This window comes from Micropterus dolomieu, linkage group LG04 (assembly GCF_021292245.1).
Source record: "Micropterus dolomieu isolate WLL.071019.BEF.003 ecotype Adirondacks linkage group LG04, ASM2129224v1, whole genome shotgun sequence".
NCBI lineage: Eukaryota > Metazoa > Chordata > Actinopteri > Centrarchiformes > Centrarchidae > Micropterus > Micropterus dolomieu.
In genome coordinates this window covers 10,182,155-10,196,044 of record NC_060153.1, presented here as the reverse complement: position 1 = coordinate 10,196,044, position 13,890 = coordinate 10,182,155, and the positions used below count along the sequence as shown (strand labels likewise).

At 38.2% G+C, this 13,890-nt stretch overlaps 1 protein-coding gene across 1 annotated transcript; it reads left to right on the top strand.

Annotated features, from left to right (window-relative positions):
* Positions 1-5,386: 5,386 nt before the first annotated feature.
* On the top strand, positions 5,387-12,142 carry ufsp2 (ufm1-specific peptidase 2). The gene is made up of 12 exons (XM_046048276.1): positions 5,387-5,533; positions 5,762-5,852; positions 7,757-7,940; positions 8,029-8,095; positions 9,021-9,175; positions 9,289-9,481; positions 9,784-9,930; positions 10,069-10,233; positions 10,332-10,456; positions 10,535-10,611; positions 11,012-11,136; positions 11,245-12,142. Exons 1-12 carry the CDS (start codon positions 5,531-5,533, stop codon positions 11,329-11,331), a joined length of 1,419 nt encoding a protein of 472 aa, XP_045904232.1. The 5' UTR covers positions 5,387-5,530; the 3' UTR covers positions 11,332-12,142.
* The last annotated feature ends 1,748 nt before the right edge of the window (positions 12,143-13,890 follow it).

Genomic DNA, 13,890 nt, shown 5'->3' with positions numbered 1-13,890 from the left:
CATCCATAACTTATTAATCCCACTGTTTGTTGTGTGCTGATAACCTTTCAATTACATCTCTGTTGTCGTAGTGCAACACAAAACATACATTCACATATATGAGTCATTTTTTGCCGGGCACACAATCACACAATCCTAAAAAATGTTATCCAAATCAATTTACTCTTAAATGAATTACAAAACATATTGAAACCAACAATACAGACCTGTGTCATGTATGTACTGTCCTGAGCCAAAGCTCCAGAACTCTTATTGGATATGAGGGAAGTTCATTGTGACTGAGCTGTTGCTTTAAGATCTTATGGTACTTCAACCTGTTTTGATCTCGTCGTCAGTAGATGAGAGGACTAACTTTAAACCTGCTGTATCCAAATGTAAGGGTCTTGTCAAACAATCATATTTTTAAAGGCCAACTCGCCACGCAGACAAGGGTTGATAAACATCTCACATGCTTAATTAAACAGGATATATCCTTTTTACAAGTACATTTGCTTTAAAGTTTTGTTTTTAAGGTGGGGGCTGAGTTAAAACACCAACAAATTCAACTTAATGTGGAAATTAAACAAAAAAGAACTTCTAACGCATACTGAAGTAGCCGCTATTAGGACAGAAGTAAAATGTCCTCTTTCTGTACTTTTCCAATCAAGATGCAAGTGAAAATGAACCCTGTGTAATGTCTTGAAGCAGATCTTGCAAGCTATCCCCGGGTCTTTGTGACCCATCTGGCACCACAGAGGTGACAGCTGTCGATGCTGGCTTTCACCAGCACCCAGAGGAGATAGCACCACCTGCACTGGCATGAACAAGCCTCGTTGTCATGATTATATACAACATGGACCTTTTGATCTCTGCCAAGGTGGGACACTAAATTAAATTTCAATACAGAAAGGTCCTTTTGGCTTTGTGTTGCTTTGTGTCTTAATGTTGAATTGAAAAGACCTGCACCAACAGAAAGAAGAGGTAGAGGTGAAGACAACATCTTTATCAGCTTACTGATCGCGGAACTGAGACTGAAATTGATCACTGGACTCGTCATTCAGTCAGCTGTTGCTGGTAGAGTTTGCTTTCAGTGTGGGGAAGGAGGAGGCAGCTCTCATCCAGGATAACAAGGAAACATAGAAAAGGTCCTGGATTAGGAAGTGTGTATACGAAGAAGGAAAAGAAGCGAGAAAGTCTGACAGCTTCTCTGTTCGTGGAAGAAGCAGTATAAGAAGTATAGATCCTTTAGTTAAGTAAAAGCATAAATACTACAATCTAACAAGGCTCTGCTACTTAATCTTAAGTCAAAGTAAACAAGTATGATCAACAATGTGCAGGAATATTAAAAATAAAAGCTTAATTACATATAATGTATCATTCTTGTGGTTGGCGTGGTGGTTCAGTGGTTAGCACTGTTGTCTCACAGCAAGAAGGTCATGGGTTCAAACCCTGGTTGCCCTGGCCTTTCTGTGTGGAGATTGCATGTTCTTCCCACTATCCAAAGACATGCAGACTAGATGAATTGGTGTCTTGAAAACTGTCCTTAGGTGTGAATGTGAGTGGTTGTGTGGCCCTGCGATGGACTGGCGACCTGTCCAGGGTGCCTTTCACCCCATGTAAGCTGGGACTGGCTCCAGCCCCCTGCGACCCTGTATGCAGGATAAGCAGTTGACAATGGATGGATGGTATCATTCTTGTATTATTACTACTGTGTGGCTGGTGGAGGCCAGTGAAGCGACTTAACATTATAAACTGTTGGAAGGTTCAATCTGTAAGAGTGTATATTTTATGAAGTGATTACAATGGATCTAAATTCTGACTTTTCGTCACAACTAAACCTGTCCAATATTTCCCTCTGAAATGTAGTGGAGTGAAATTACTTTATAAAGTAACATAAAGTGGAAATACTCAAGTAAGTACAGTACTTCCCAACAGTTCGATTGGGCATAATGATTTTTTTTCTCTTATTCTTTCATCTATTTGTTTCTTAGATGTTGTCCTGAGATTAACTTTTTACAGTCAAGATGACAACAACAGAAAGTAGCATTGTTACTATTGTTAATGCCCATGTTTTTTGTTAATTTGTTGCTCTGTCTCTTCCCCTTACACACAACTCACATGCATATACAACAAGAAAATCTAAATGTATCTTTACAGTTTTTTTGATGGCAACTTTCAGGAGCTTTGAAAAAAGCTGACAGTAGGCCTATGTATTTTTGCTTTGAAAAGTTTCTCAGGTAACATAACTTTATCTCACGGAGGAACATGCAATCCTTCCACTGCTACAAAAACACAAAGAGCAACAACACTGGGTAGACATGTTGCCCATAGCGTATATACAGTATATTTTCGTATATTGTCTAATATAGACAAATAATTAGATTTTCATGAACTAGATTTGTCTTTAAGATGTAAAGCGGTACACATACTCATGGGGACTAGCAGAAGCTTGTTCTCAAGCGTATCCTATGAGCACAACATGATCCCAAATGTCTCACTGCTCTAAAGAAACAACAACAACCACCACTGTTGAGGTCATGAATGAGAATAAAAACAGTATAACAATTTTGTCTTTCCTTATTACATTTCCTGAAAAACTGTGTGGTAGCTTCACAATTTTTCAGATCTGTCCTAAAATAATAGTCAGGTGCACATATAAACACTGACATAGGTTTTTCTTGCTGTTCTTCCTGCTCATACTGGCCATCACTTACAAGTGATGGCGGACAAAATCCACAAAAATGTATTTCAAAATTTATCTATAGCCATACAAAACTTTTCTTATGTCCGTATGATGAATGTGCGTTCGTAATGTGAGTTCATACAGTGCCTTCCATATATTCAGTCTCTGCACAAAAGATCCTGATACTCTATTTATGATACGCAGAGCGATAGCTAGTCTCATCACAAATCAAGTCCTGGAACCTAACAGCCATGACATCAGACAGTTACAATGTATATACTCGAGCTGCACTTAGTTTAAGTGGAAGAAACTTGCTTTCAGGCAGATCCCAACATTCAGGCACATAAAGCCCTTTAATAGATACTGACAGTAAATCTTTGGTAATGTTGCATTTGTGCGCTCTAGTGGATTTAGCAGTGGATCTTTTGAGCACCGTGGGACAAAACAGGTCCATGAAACTAATGAGCACTTCAGGCAAACCCATGTTTTCTTTTCTACATTTTCAAAAATAACAGTTATTGCCAAATATCTTATTCAAGTGACAATACAATCCCAGCATTTTCATTCATAAGTGCACTACAAGCACTGGGCCTGATAGGTGTGTTTATAGGTTTGTTTTTTATTTTAACTGACAATCTACTACACTCAGATAATTGAATTTGAATGTATGACAGGAACCGTTTCAGCTCCTTTCCCCTGTAATCCTAACAAACCCTTGCTGATTTTATCCAGAAGCAATGTTACTACAAAATATGCCTGACATAAAACTGACCTCCTTTTCAGCATGTGCTTTATTTGTCTTTGCAATAATGAAGAGAAATAGTTAATAAGTTTGAAGATATTGAAAGTGTAACAGGGCTGTAATGTAAATTCAATTCAGAAGGTCCTTTCATTTACAAATAGTCATATAGTTTAGCCATAAAATCCTTTGCTTGGCTAAAAGCAGTTAAGTATGAACTGGTATCTAAATTTGCCTCCAAATACAGCTTTTGATGATAATTTCTTTCTATTGTGAAGGTCAAATAGTTGTGATGTTTGCTACAAACAACGACTGTTAGAAAGCCCCCAATTCTACATGCATAGCAACAACATATAGTATCTCTAACCCTGCATCCACTCACCCTGCCTGGCCTAATACGCATGGCTGCCATGTGATAGCCTGAGGTAAACAAGCATTAATGCACCGTGATACAGGTTTCACTGTTATTCTCTATATTAATTGTGGCTCTTTGCACTCTCCTCGCAGTCTTTGTCCTTGTAAAAAAACGAATAAAAAACTCAACAAAGAGGTAAAAATATAACAATGTTGACACATGATGCTGAAATAATTAGATATAGTATGCATCACTCAATAGTAAAGAACCAACATTCGAGATGCACTCAATTCTGTACAAACTGCACCACTGCAGGAAAATTTATAGTACGTCCATGTCTCTCTGTTGTTTGCTCATGCAAAGTGTGATGCTTCACACACACAGTTTTTTCACTCTTTTTATAATTCTCTAAGAACATATATGTAGATCTTTCCCAACTGTCACCAGTGTAATTGTGTTGTAAATCTATAGACAGAAAGTTTGAAGATGAACCAACGAATTTTTATTAGTATAATATAAGCTGAATAGGAAACAACAATGCAACTCTACTAAGACAGGTGAGACAAAAGTGAGGTTGTAGCTGCAGCCCAGAGAGAGAAATGAAGAAAAATATTTGCACAAAATAATGTTTATTTTGTCAAAATCCTCTGTAATTTTTGCCTTTTCTTGTAAAATATTAGATTATTCAATCTCCTCAGGGCTTTTACAAATCCTTTTTTCTGAAATATCCTAATCTAATTTGAAACAAACCAGGGGTGGAATAAGTATTCAGATCCTTTACTTAATTAAAAGTTCTCATATCATGCTGAAAATCAAAATACTCCACTACAAGTGCTGCATTTAAAATCTTAAGTAAAAACATTATCATCTAAATTTACTTAAAGTATCATAAGTAAAAATACTCATTATGCAGTGAAATGGTCCCTGTAAATGTTGTACTATTGTACATGATATTTTTGGATTAAAATCACTAGTGCATTTATGTGTATGTGACACGTCCACCAAGGCATCCCTTAGCAAGACACTTAACCCCTCCTTGCTCCAGAGGCAATTGTAAGTCTCTTTGGATAAAAGCGTCAGCTAAATGTAATGTAAAAGGTATTTTCTATTAGATTATCAAATGTTTGGAATGTCGCTGTCCTGTGAGAACCAGCTAGGCCTACTGTATCTAAAGTCAACCTTTCATGAGCTCAGAAAAACAGCAATGTATTTTCCAGCTAATACAAGTTTTTTTCTCTCAAGAAGTAGGAAAATCTTTCACCCGATGTCAGCTGGGATTGGCTCCAGCCCCCCGCGACCCTGTACGCAGGATAAGCGGTTGATGATGGATGGATGGACAGAACACAAAATCCTTCAAATCAAACCCCCCAAATTTGGAGATTCATAAGTATTCACCTGGCAGGAAGTGTTTGAAAAAGTGTAATCTGAAAAGTAACTAGTAACTAAAGCTGTCAAGTATAAATCTAAAGTTGCATAAAATTCAAATACTTCCAAGTACCTCCAATGTGTAGGCCTACTTAAGTATGGGCTACTTGAGTAAAACCACTAAAACGAGCCAAAATAGGTCTGGAACCACTGCTGTTGTCACCGTGTTATCCATTAATATCTTCCATTTACGAGTCAACTTGAATGCAACATTCATGGGCGGAGCCAGCGTGATCCAATAGAATGCAGCAGCCAGAGACACGTTGGAAATTTCCTACAACAGACATGTCAGCCTCCGGTACATAGAGAACAGCAGAGAGCAAGGTTTTTTACTGGAAGGAACTCCACAATGGTAAGTTTACTGATAAAATAGCTAAACGAAACGTCCATGTGCCCTTCTGTTCAGCTTGATGTTAAACCCAGCTTGCTATTGCGAGTAGATTACTGGCAATTCGGCTCCTATACATAGACTATGTAGCCAGACACACTAACAGTGAGACTACAAACATGCTCTACTTTAACGTTATAAACTGGTTTTCTATCAGGCTACTTATTACTTACTTCTCTTGCGTTATCTCAGGTTGTTGCTGACTCACAGTCCTCCGACACAGGGACCATCCTGCGTGTCAGAGGGTCACTGGAGTTCAAATGTCAGCTGGACAGCACAGATGGTATGTAGACGATATATTTTGATGTAGTGGTTGGATACCATAAGGTTTAACATTAACGGTGACTCAGCAACCGTTTAATTGTAGGGGAGAGCAGGTAACTTATGTTGTCACACTGTTCGTAACACTAGAGGCCCTATCTCAAAAGTCAAATAGCCACTTTGTGTGACTTCTTGTTCTATGGTCAACTTCCTGTTCACATGTGGGGCGAGTTCAACCTCAAAACTATTTGCACAACTTTGTAACATTTTGTTTGTATTACATGTTTCTTCCAAATGGTGTGCAACTGATTTGCAATGGGCTTCAAGGTATGTTTTCTCCATAGACTGTTTTCTCCCATTTGGTGGGTGTGTCAGAGGTGTTATCCAATCAGCTGGGACAAGTTTGTAAGCACAGTGGTGTTAAAAGGGCAGATGTGTACACAAGCCCTGATGTGTTTCTTCAGCCACAGGGAATAGTACACCATCCTATTTTATTTTTCACCGTGTCAACTTCCGCAATCATTTCCACAAATGAGGGGCAAATCCCTCTAAATGGATGAAAGATACGCACTTTGTTAACTTCCTGAAACATTTCAATGAACATGCCAAGTGCTCAAAAGAGATGCCCTGTTTCCTCCTTTTGGACAACCACAAGTCTCGTCTGTCCATTGATGGACTCAATTATGCCAAAGAAAATGGAATAAATATGCTGTCATTCCCACCCCACTAATCACATCTGCTCCAACCATTAGACAGCAGTAGTAATTGTGCCGGTGTGACAGCTTCCCTGATGCAGTGTGCCAATGAGGCAAATTGTCACAAGTGTACACACCCTATTCAACAGTCTACAACTCCTTAATGAGAAAAGATATGAACATGTAATGCATACAAAATATGTGCTCAAGACTTGCTTCTTTGATTTCCTTCTTTGATTTGATGGATGGTAGCCAGCAAATGCTAGACAGTGTTAAAAGTGTGACAACATACCCTACTTTCCCCTGCTAGTATGATTTCGGTGCCTATTTTGATCAGAGAGTTCGCTTTCCTTGCTGCTGTGTCCTTCTCAGATGCAGTAACATTTACCCGATTACTATCAGAGGAAAACCTCCTTAACCCAAAATCTCCAGTGCAAACCCATCCATACAAAGCAATTTTTTATTGGTCACCAAAAGTTTGTTTAAATAATTCCCACACTTTCTATATAAATTTAGTTGCTAGAGTATACTTTTGGCAAACATTATTTCCCTAAACTGCCTTAAAGCTTTCCCAAAAATGCCAGGAATATGATTTTTGTGGAAAAGTAGGAAATCTCATTATTTTAATTTATATGTTTGGCCTTAAACAGTAAACTTTAAGAATTTTAACTCTTAAATAATACCTGAATCCGGCTTATAAACCTTACTATGTGAAATGTATGTGTAATTGTATAATGTAAACGCCTCCCCAAGACGTAAACATTTCCTGAAACAAAACCAGTGGCGTGACTTTGGTTTCGTCAAAGGTAGCTATGAACCTTCTTCCTGGTGGGCATTTAATGTGAACAATCTTGGGGAATAGCAGTTTTAACTGTTTTATCAGCAGCCAGGTGAAGAGCAGGCCACTGACCCGCACAGTTATGTTACGCTAAAGAAACAAAAAAGTAAAGAAGACAGTAACCCAAAGTAACATGTTGATGGTAAGATTCTAGTGGTGTTTATTAGATAAATATTAATGAGTGTTGATAAAGTGCAGTGTCACGTAAAAGCAAACTGATGTGTTAAAATTGGCTGATAAATAAAATGCATGAAAAATACATATGGTAGCAAGAATAAAATAATACCAGCAGGGTATAAACTATAATGTCATAATGGTGTGTAGCAATGGTAAAGGACTCATATTGTCTGTGTGTGTGTGTGTGTGTGTGTGTGTGTGTGTGTCTTCTTTCAGCACTGCTAATGTGCAAAGTAATCTCAAGAACATTTGAGACGCTTCAGTCTCGGGTGAAATCAGAATCCTGTGTTCTAACTGTCTGCGACAGTCCTGTTATTATCTGGCCAAACAAAAGTGTTTATGTAACGCCTGAAGAAATAACTCCAAACACACTGTGTGAAGATTTACATCAGTGGATACAGTAAGTTCCATTTTTACGATATTTTCTTTACTTTATTTAATCCTGAGCTGTTTTAATTGTAATTAAGGTGTTTTTTAATTTATTTCAGAACAGAAGAACAAGAGAGCGCTGGCAAGAGAGCTGCAAAAAAGAAAAGCAAAAAAAGTCCAGGAGCGGTGTGTACACGTTTTGAATATGGCAATGGTGCTTCTGGCCACATTGTGTACTGATAGATACAATATTAAGTCCTGAAACACTACAGAACACTTTTCTTTACATCCCAAGGTGACGTCTTTGTGCGTCTTGTTACTGACCAACAGTCCAAAACCCAAAGATATTCAGTTTTTTTTGTAAAAGTCTTATCATAACAGGCAAATTCTTGGTTATGAGCCCAGATGTTGATGGGCTACACCACTCTGCTGTACACCCCAGTTGGGACTTGAACCCACAATCCCTGGCTTAAGAGGCCAGTGGCTTATTAAGCCACTGGGGCTACTACAGGTGATCGTGAGCCACTGTGTACAGTGGTAGTAACACTGACAATAATAATAATAATAATAATAATAATAATAATAATATAATAATAATATAATAATATATTATTATTATTATTATTATTATTATTATTATTATTATTATTAATAATATTAAGTCCATTTTGTATGGACAGGGATGGCGGCCTTTGTGTGAAGTAAAATCAGGGGATCATGAAAGTGTTCATTACCTCCTCGATGTTCGTTGTAGTCTACACTACACATTCATTGTTTAGTCTATACAGTGTCAGACAAATGTGTACAGTATTACAGTTTCTCAAAACTTCACGGTGGCATCTTCAAATGTCTTGTTTTGTCAAAAACCAAAAGATATTCACTTTACTATCACAGATGTTTAAGAAAAACAGCATATTTCAGAAGCTAGAACCAGTACACGTTTTGCATTTTGGTTAAAAAAAAAAAAAAAATACCAACAACTAATTACTTATGAAAATAGATGCCAATGAATTTTCTATCAACTAAATGTTTCAGCTCTAAACCTTAAAGGATATTCGCGTGGTGTCTGTGTGTGCTTGTGCTTGAATATAAATTCACACTTGTCTTTTAGAGTGTCATTAACCTTCGCCTGATGTCAGAGGTGACAAAGACCGGCCCTCTTTCAGCCCCAATCCTCAGCAGAACGGTCCAGAAATCTCACTTCCTGTCTACAACTCTTCCCATGGACTGTGTCGTTCGTATCACCTGCAATGACACAATTAAAGAGTATGTCTCACCTTAAAAACATTTGATTTTATATTACTGACCAAACTCTAGAACCTCACCGTATCAGCGAAGGGCTCTGCTTGCCGTGAAAGATTTCTACATTGTCTTTGCAGTGCCTTCGAACGCCTATTGAAGGCGCTAACTCATCAGGTGTGTGAGATGGAGAAAGTGATCCTGCAACACATGAAGGGGACCACGCTTCTGGTACCTGAACCTCTCCACTTCCTCCTTCCAGAGCCGAAAGGACTAGTGACCGTGGTTTACCCAGCAGGAGTGCCTGACAGCCAACTAGAGACACAACGTAAGGTAAAAACCACAGACTGAGAGTCTTTAAAATCCCAAACAAACACACAGGCAACGTGTTGTTCCCCTGACATTAAAGCTATTACTTTGTTATAATCTTAATCGCTCAAATAACAGCATAGCGATGAACTCTCAGGTACAGGAAGTCCAACTGTTTATCCAACAGGCAGTGGATCCAGATCATTGTACTGGCGTGAAACACTTCTTAGTTAAAATCATAGCATTGTCTTTGCTTGACGCCCAATTTATGTTCTTATTTTAACAAAAAAAATCAATTTTATTGAGCACAATCTCTGTCTATGTAGGAATTGCATCAACAGTATGAGTTACCAGATGACTGGCCCTATTTTAGAAGAGCCAATGCTTATCACTTTCTCAATGAGCCCTACAAAGATGGTTACCTCCGAAACCCTCATCTGGTCCTCACACATCCCAGCCTGGACAATGGAAAGGTATGGCTATTCACCAAATTTAAGTCTGTTACCCTCAATCTCCTCTTTTGAAGATGGATACTGAGATATACTCTGTAAGGATTAGTAACCTTGATTTGTCTTTTTTCGTGTGTGTGTGTGTGTGTGTGTTTTCTCAAGGTGTACCTTGTCCAGGGGATCTACAGTTATCACCACTACATGCAGGACCACGTGGACGACAATGGCTGGGGCTGTGCTTATCGCTCCCTGCAGACCATCTGCTCCTGGTTCCAGCAGCAGGGCTACGTTGAGCAGCCTGTGCCCACTCACAAGGAGATTCAGCAGGTACAGTAGTGGCCCTGTAGATATGACACACTGCATAACTATCACAATACAAAATCTTTTTCCAAATGGATGCTTTTAATGGGCTCTCTACTTTCCAGGCTTTAGTGGATGTCGGAGACAAACAGTCGTCCTTTGTTGGATCACGGCAATGGATCGGATCCATTGAGGTTCAGGCTGTCCTGAACCAGCTGCTTGAGGTCACTTCCAAGATCATGTTTGTGAGGTGTGTTGTGTGACCGTATGTGATGATGTGCACATTAATTTGGGTTTATCTGATTTATAAATGTTGTATACTCTTTAGTCAAGGTTCTGAGTTGGCATCCAAAGGCAGAGAACTGGCCAACCACTTCCTTACTGAAGGGACTCCGATCATGATTGGTAAGGGGCTGGATGTCTGTTTGAGTACTATTCCTAATCAAGTATTTGGGCCTTTAATTAAACTTAAACAGCATACACAAACTTTAAAACCTAACATTTCTTTATATATTTCTATGTAATACAACAATCTTCACCTAAAAAAAATAATAACACCTACTGTATTGCAACATGTAAAACACAGTCAGTGAAATGTACTGTAAATGGGTCACATCACAATGAGAATTCAAAGCAGAAGACTTCATTGACAGGGAACTTCACAACATCTTAATGTAATTAAAGGTATTAAAGGGGGACTTCAACTATTTAAAAGCCCATTTTAGTGATGGTTAGCAAAGACATGCGAATTTACCCCTATTCTTATCATACATACAGGCATGGTAACTTTTCCCCTGTGTTGCAGGAGGGGGAGTTTTAGCTCACACTATTCTAGGTGTGGCATGGAGTGAGACCACCGGGCAGATCCGCTATCTCATCCTAGATCCACATTACACAGGGGCGGAGGACCTACAGGTCATCACAGACAAGGTAACTGTTCCAAGCGTGTACACTGGCTGCATCTCATTTATCTCTGTAAAGTATACATTTTTATGTACTGCACAGTGTTGACTGTGGTATGCACATTATGTTTCTCAGGGCTGGTGTGGCTGGAAGGGACCAGATTTTTGGGATCAAACTGCGTATTATAATCTGTGTCTGCCTCAGAGGCCAAAGATCATCTGAGCTGTCCCACCCTTTCACGTGGAGATCATTTGGCATCGGCAAAACATCTGCAAAGCTTTGTGACGCTGTAACCTGTTTTGTTTTATAGAAATGTGTTTCTACAAACATGGCAAATTTGAGTAAATTCTGTAATGATGGTATATTTGTGTAATTTACTCTTATGGTTTTGGTTCAACATGAATGCCTGCTGTAGTAGACCTTTTCTACTGGACCATGTGGCTGATTTAGGAAATAACTGAACTATACAGTATATTTTACCGTGCCCTCTTTTTCCTTCGTTCTTTTTTCAAATGTCTTACAGTCACCGATTAGAGCTGAAATAATTAGTTCATTAATAGACAAGTCGATCGACAGAAAACTAATCTGCATCTATTTTGATAATCTAGTAATTGTTTTCAACAATGACAAAAATTCTCAGATTCCAGATTCTCAAATTATGATTATGATAATTATTTTCTTTGTTAAATATAGTAAATTTAATGAATGTATTTTGGTTTCAGACTGTCAGATAAATCATGAAATGTCAAGACATCGCCCTGGGCTTTTGGAAATTACAATGGGCCCTTTTCACAATTTTCTGACATTTTATGGACAATAAAATAACATTAATTGCAGGCCTCTTTCAGACAACTAAATAACACAGGCCCCAAACATCCACTAGACAAATGTCTGGTTTTTCATGGACACCTACATTGAAGGATTATTGTTTTGTATTCATGTGTAAACCTGAATAAGAGAAGTGGGGAGAAATCGGTACTCATTCTGTAATAAATTTTTCAAATTTGCTAGTGAATAAATTACAGTAAAGTTACACTAATCCTTATTTTGCTGTGCACCCCCTGGAGACAGTTATTGGACCCCCAGGTGTCCCTTGGCCCCACTCTGAGAACTACTTGTATAGAGAAGAAGTTGCTCCTGAATGCAACCTGTTCTTTACTCATTATTGGAAAAACAGTCACTCCCTGTAGTTGAGTTTTCACAACCAGTCCGCTATCAGGGTCAAATAGGTGTTTTTCTCCTTTCACCAGTAGGCATGATAATAGGTGTATATGAAATTTCCTAAAAATCTCTCGAGCTTATAGACTGATGGGTAATTTTGTAGAAACTTGTTGTCACTCTTTGTGTTTTCTTATCCATAGGCTGATTGTGTGAGTATGGAACCGCCGCAGAAACACCCATTCAATCCATAGTCTCTACCCATCCCGCATTGGCATGTAAATTCTATGACAGTGACCAGACACAGGTTTATAGATAGATAGATTCACCCAAGTCCTTTTGTCCTAGGACATTGGAATTTCATTAGTGTGTGTCACTTCTAGGTCTAACAATGTTATTACAAGAAAACCCATGACAAATTGCAATGTCAGGGGACGCGCCTTCAGATAATCCCCTTTCTTGTTAATGGGTGTGCACTAAGGGGAGCAGTTACTTTGGCACAAAAGATGCCCAAAGAAAAACTACATGACCTCCCGTCTATTCCTCTACCAATTCTGATTCTTGGTATGTTTAAATAGTTTAGCTGTGCTAAGACAAATCACTGCAGCGTAATTCATTTATTTGGTTTCTCTGTAAACTCAAGACAGAAGGTAAGCTAATATGTTGGTGACAAGCTGCCCAGTAGCCAGATTTTGTTAATCTGTTGATACTTGTCACCCAAGAATATAAAAATAAATAAATTAAATTCACTTTTAAAAAATGAATTCAGCAGAGAAGCCATTTTGAAAATTGGATGTGAAATTAACTTCTAACATTATACCGGCTTTATCAAGAGTGATATGTACATTAAATATATAACATTCAAATACCTTTACCCTATTACAGAAGACTGTCCTTTTCATTTAAATCCCTTCTTTTCAAAACCAACATCTAGGGCAAATTATCACAGAAGTGCAAAACTGATTCAGGCTCTCTTTTAAATCCAATGGGGCATGTTTATTTAAAGATTTAAATATTTAAAAAGCATTTTGATTATCTTTTTTTAAACAGGCTACAATATTTAAGCATGAAAGTTTTTTTTGCGCAGCTTTCTGCATTTCTTTTGCAGATGAATGCTAGTGAGTGGATCCTGAGGTAAAAGATTTGTTATTTATTTGCCAATACATAGCTTTATGCGTTTTGTCTATTACTGTCACCCATTTGTAAATTTAAAAAGATGGAAAAGAACAATAATTTAGGAGACATCACTGAAGCTCTTTATTTGTTTATGACTGCAGTTTGGGTGTAGATTTTCAGTGTGGGTTCTGGTAATGTGACCAAATAGCCAAATATTGTAATCACACCGGGCACTCCTTTACAGTTTTATTGAAGTGTTTATAATTATTTAATTCACTTTGAAAAAAAAATTCCAATTATTATGAAAGGCATGTGTTTCATAGAGTTTCAGGTTTGCCTTCAGGGCCGTTTGAGAGAAAAGTATTTTTCCTAACTCTAACCAAGCAGTTTTGGTGCCTAAAACTTACCAAGAAGTAAGGCTCTCCGAAGGCAAACCTCTCCCAGGTGCTTATAAACGGAGACTTTGTTATTCGCATTACGAAACTAATCTGCAGAGACCTGCAGCAG

What these genes read in the sequence shown, in the direction of transcription:
- ufsp2 (XM_046048276.1), top strand. An exon ending in GATTTACATCAGTGGATACA is followed by an intron (nt 7,941 to 8,028) that starts GTAAGTTCCATT and finishes AATTTATTTCAG; the next exon opens with AACAGAAGAACAAGAGAGCG. An exon ending in CTCACAAGGAGATTCAGCAG is followed by an intron (nt 10,234 to 10,331) that starts GTACAGTAGTGG and finishes TCTACTTTCCAG; the next exon opens with GCTTTAGTGGATGTCGGAGA.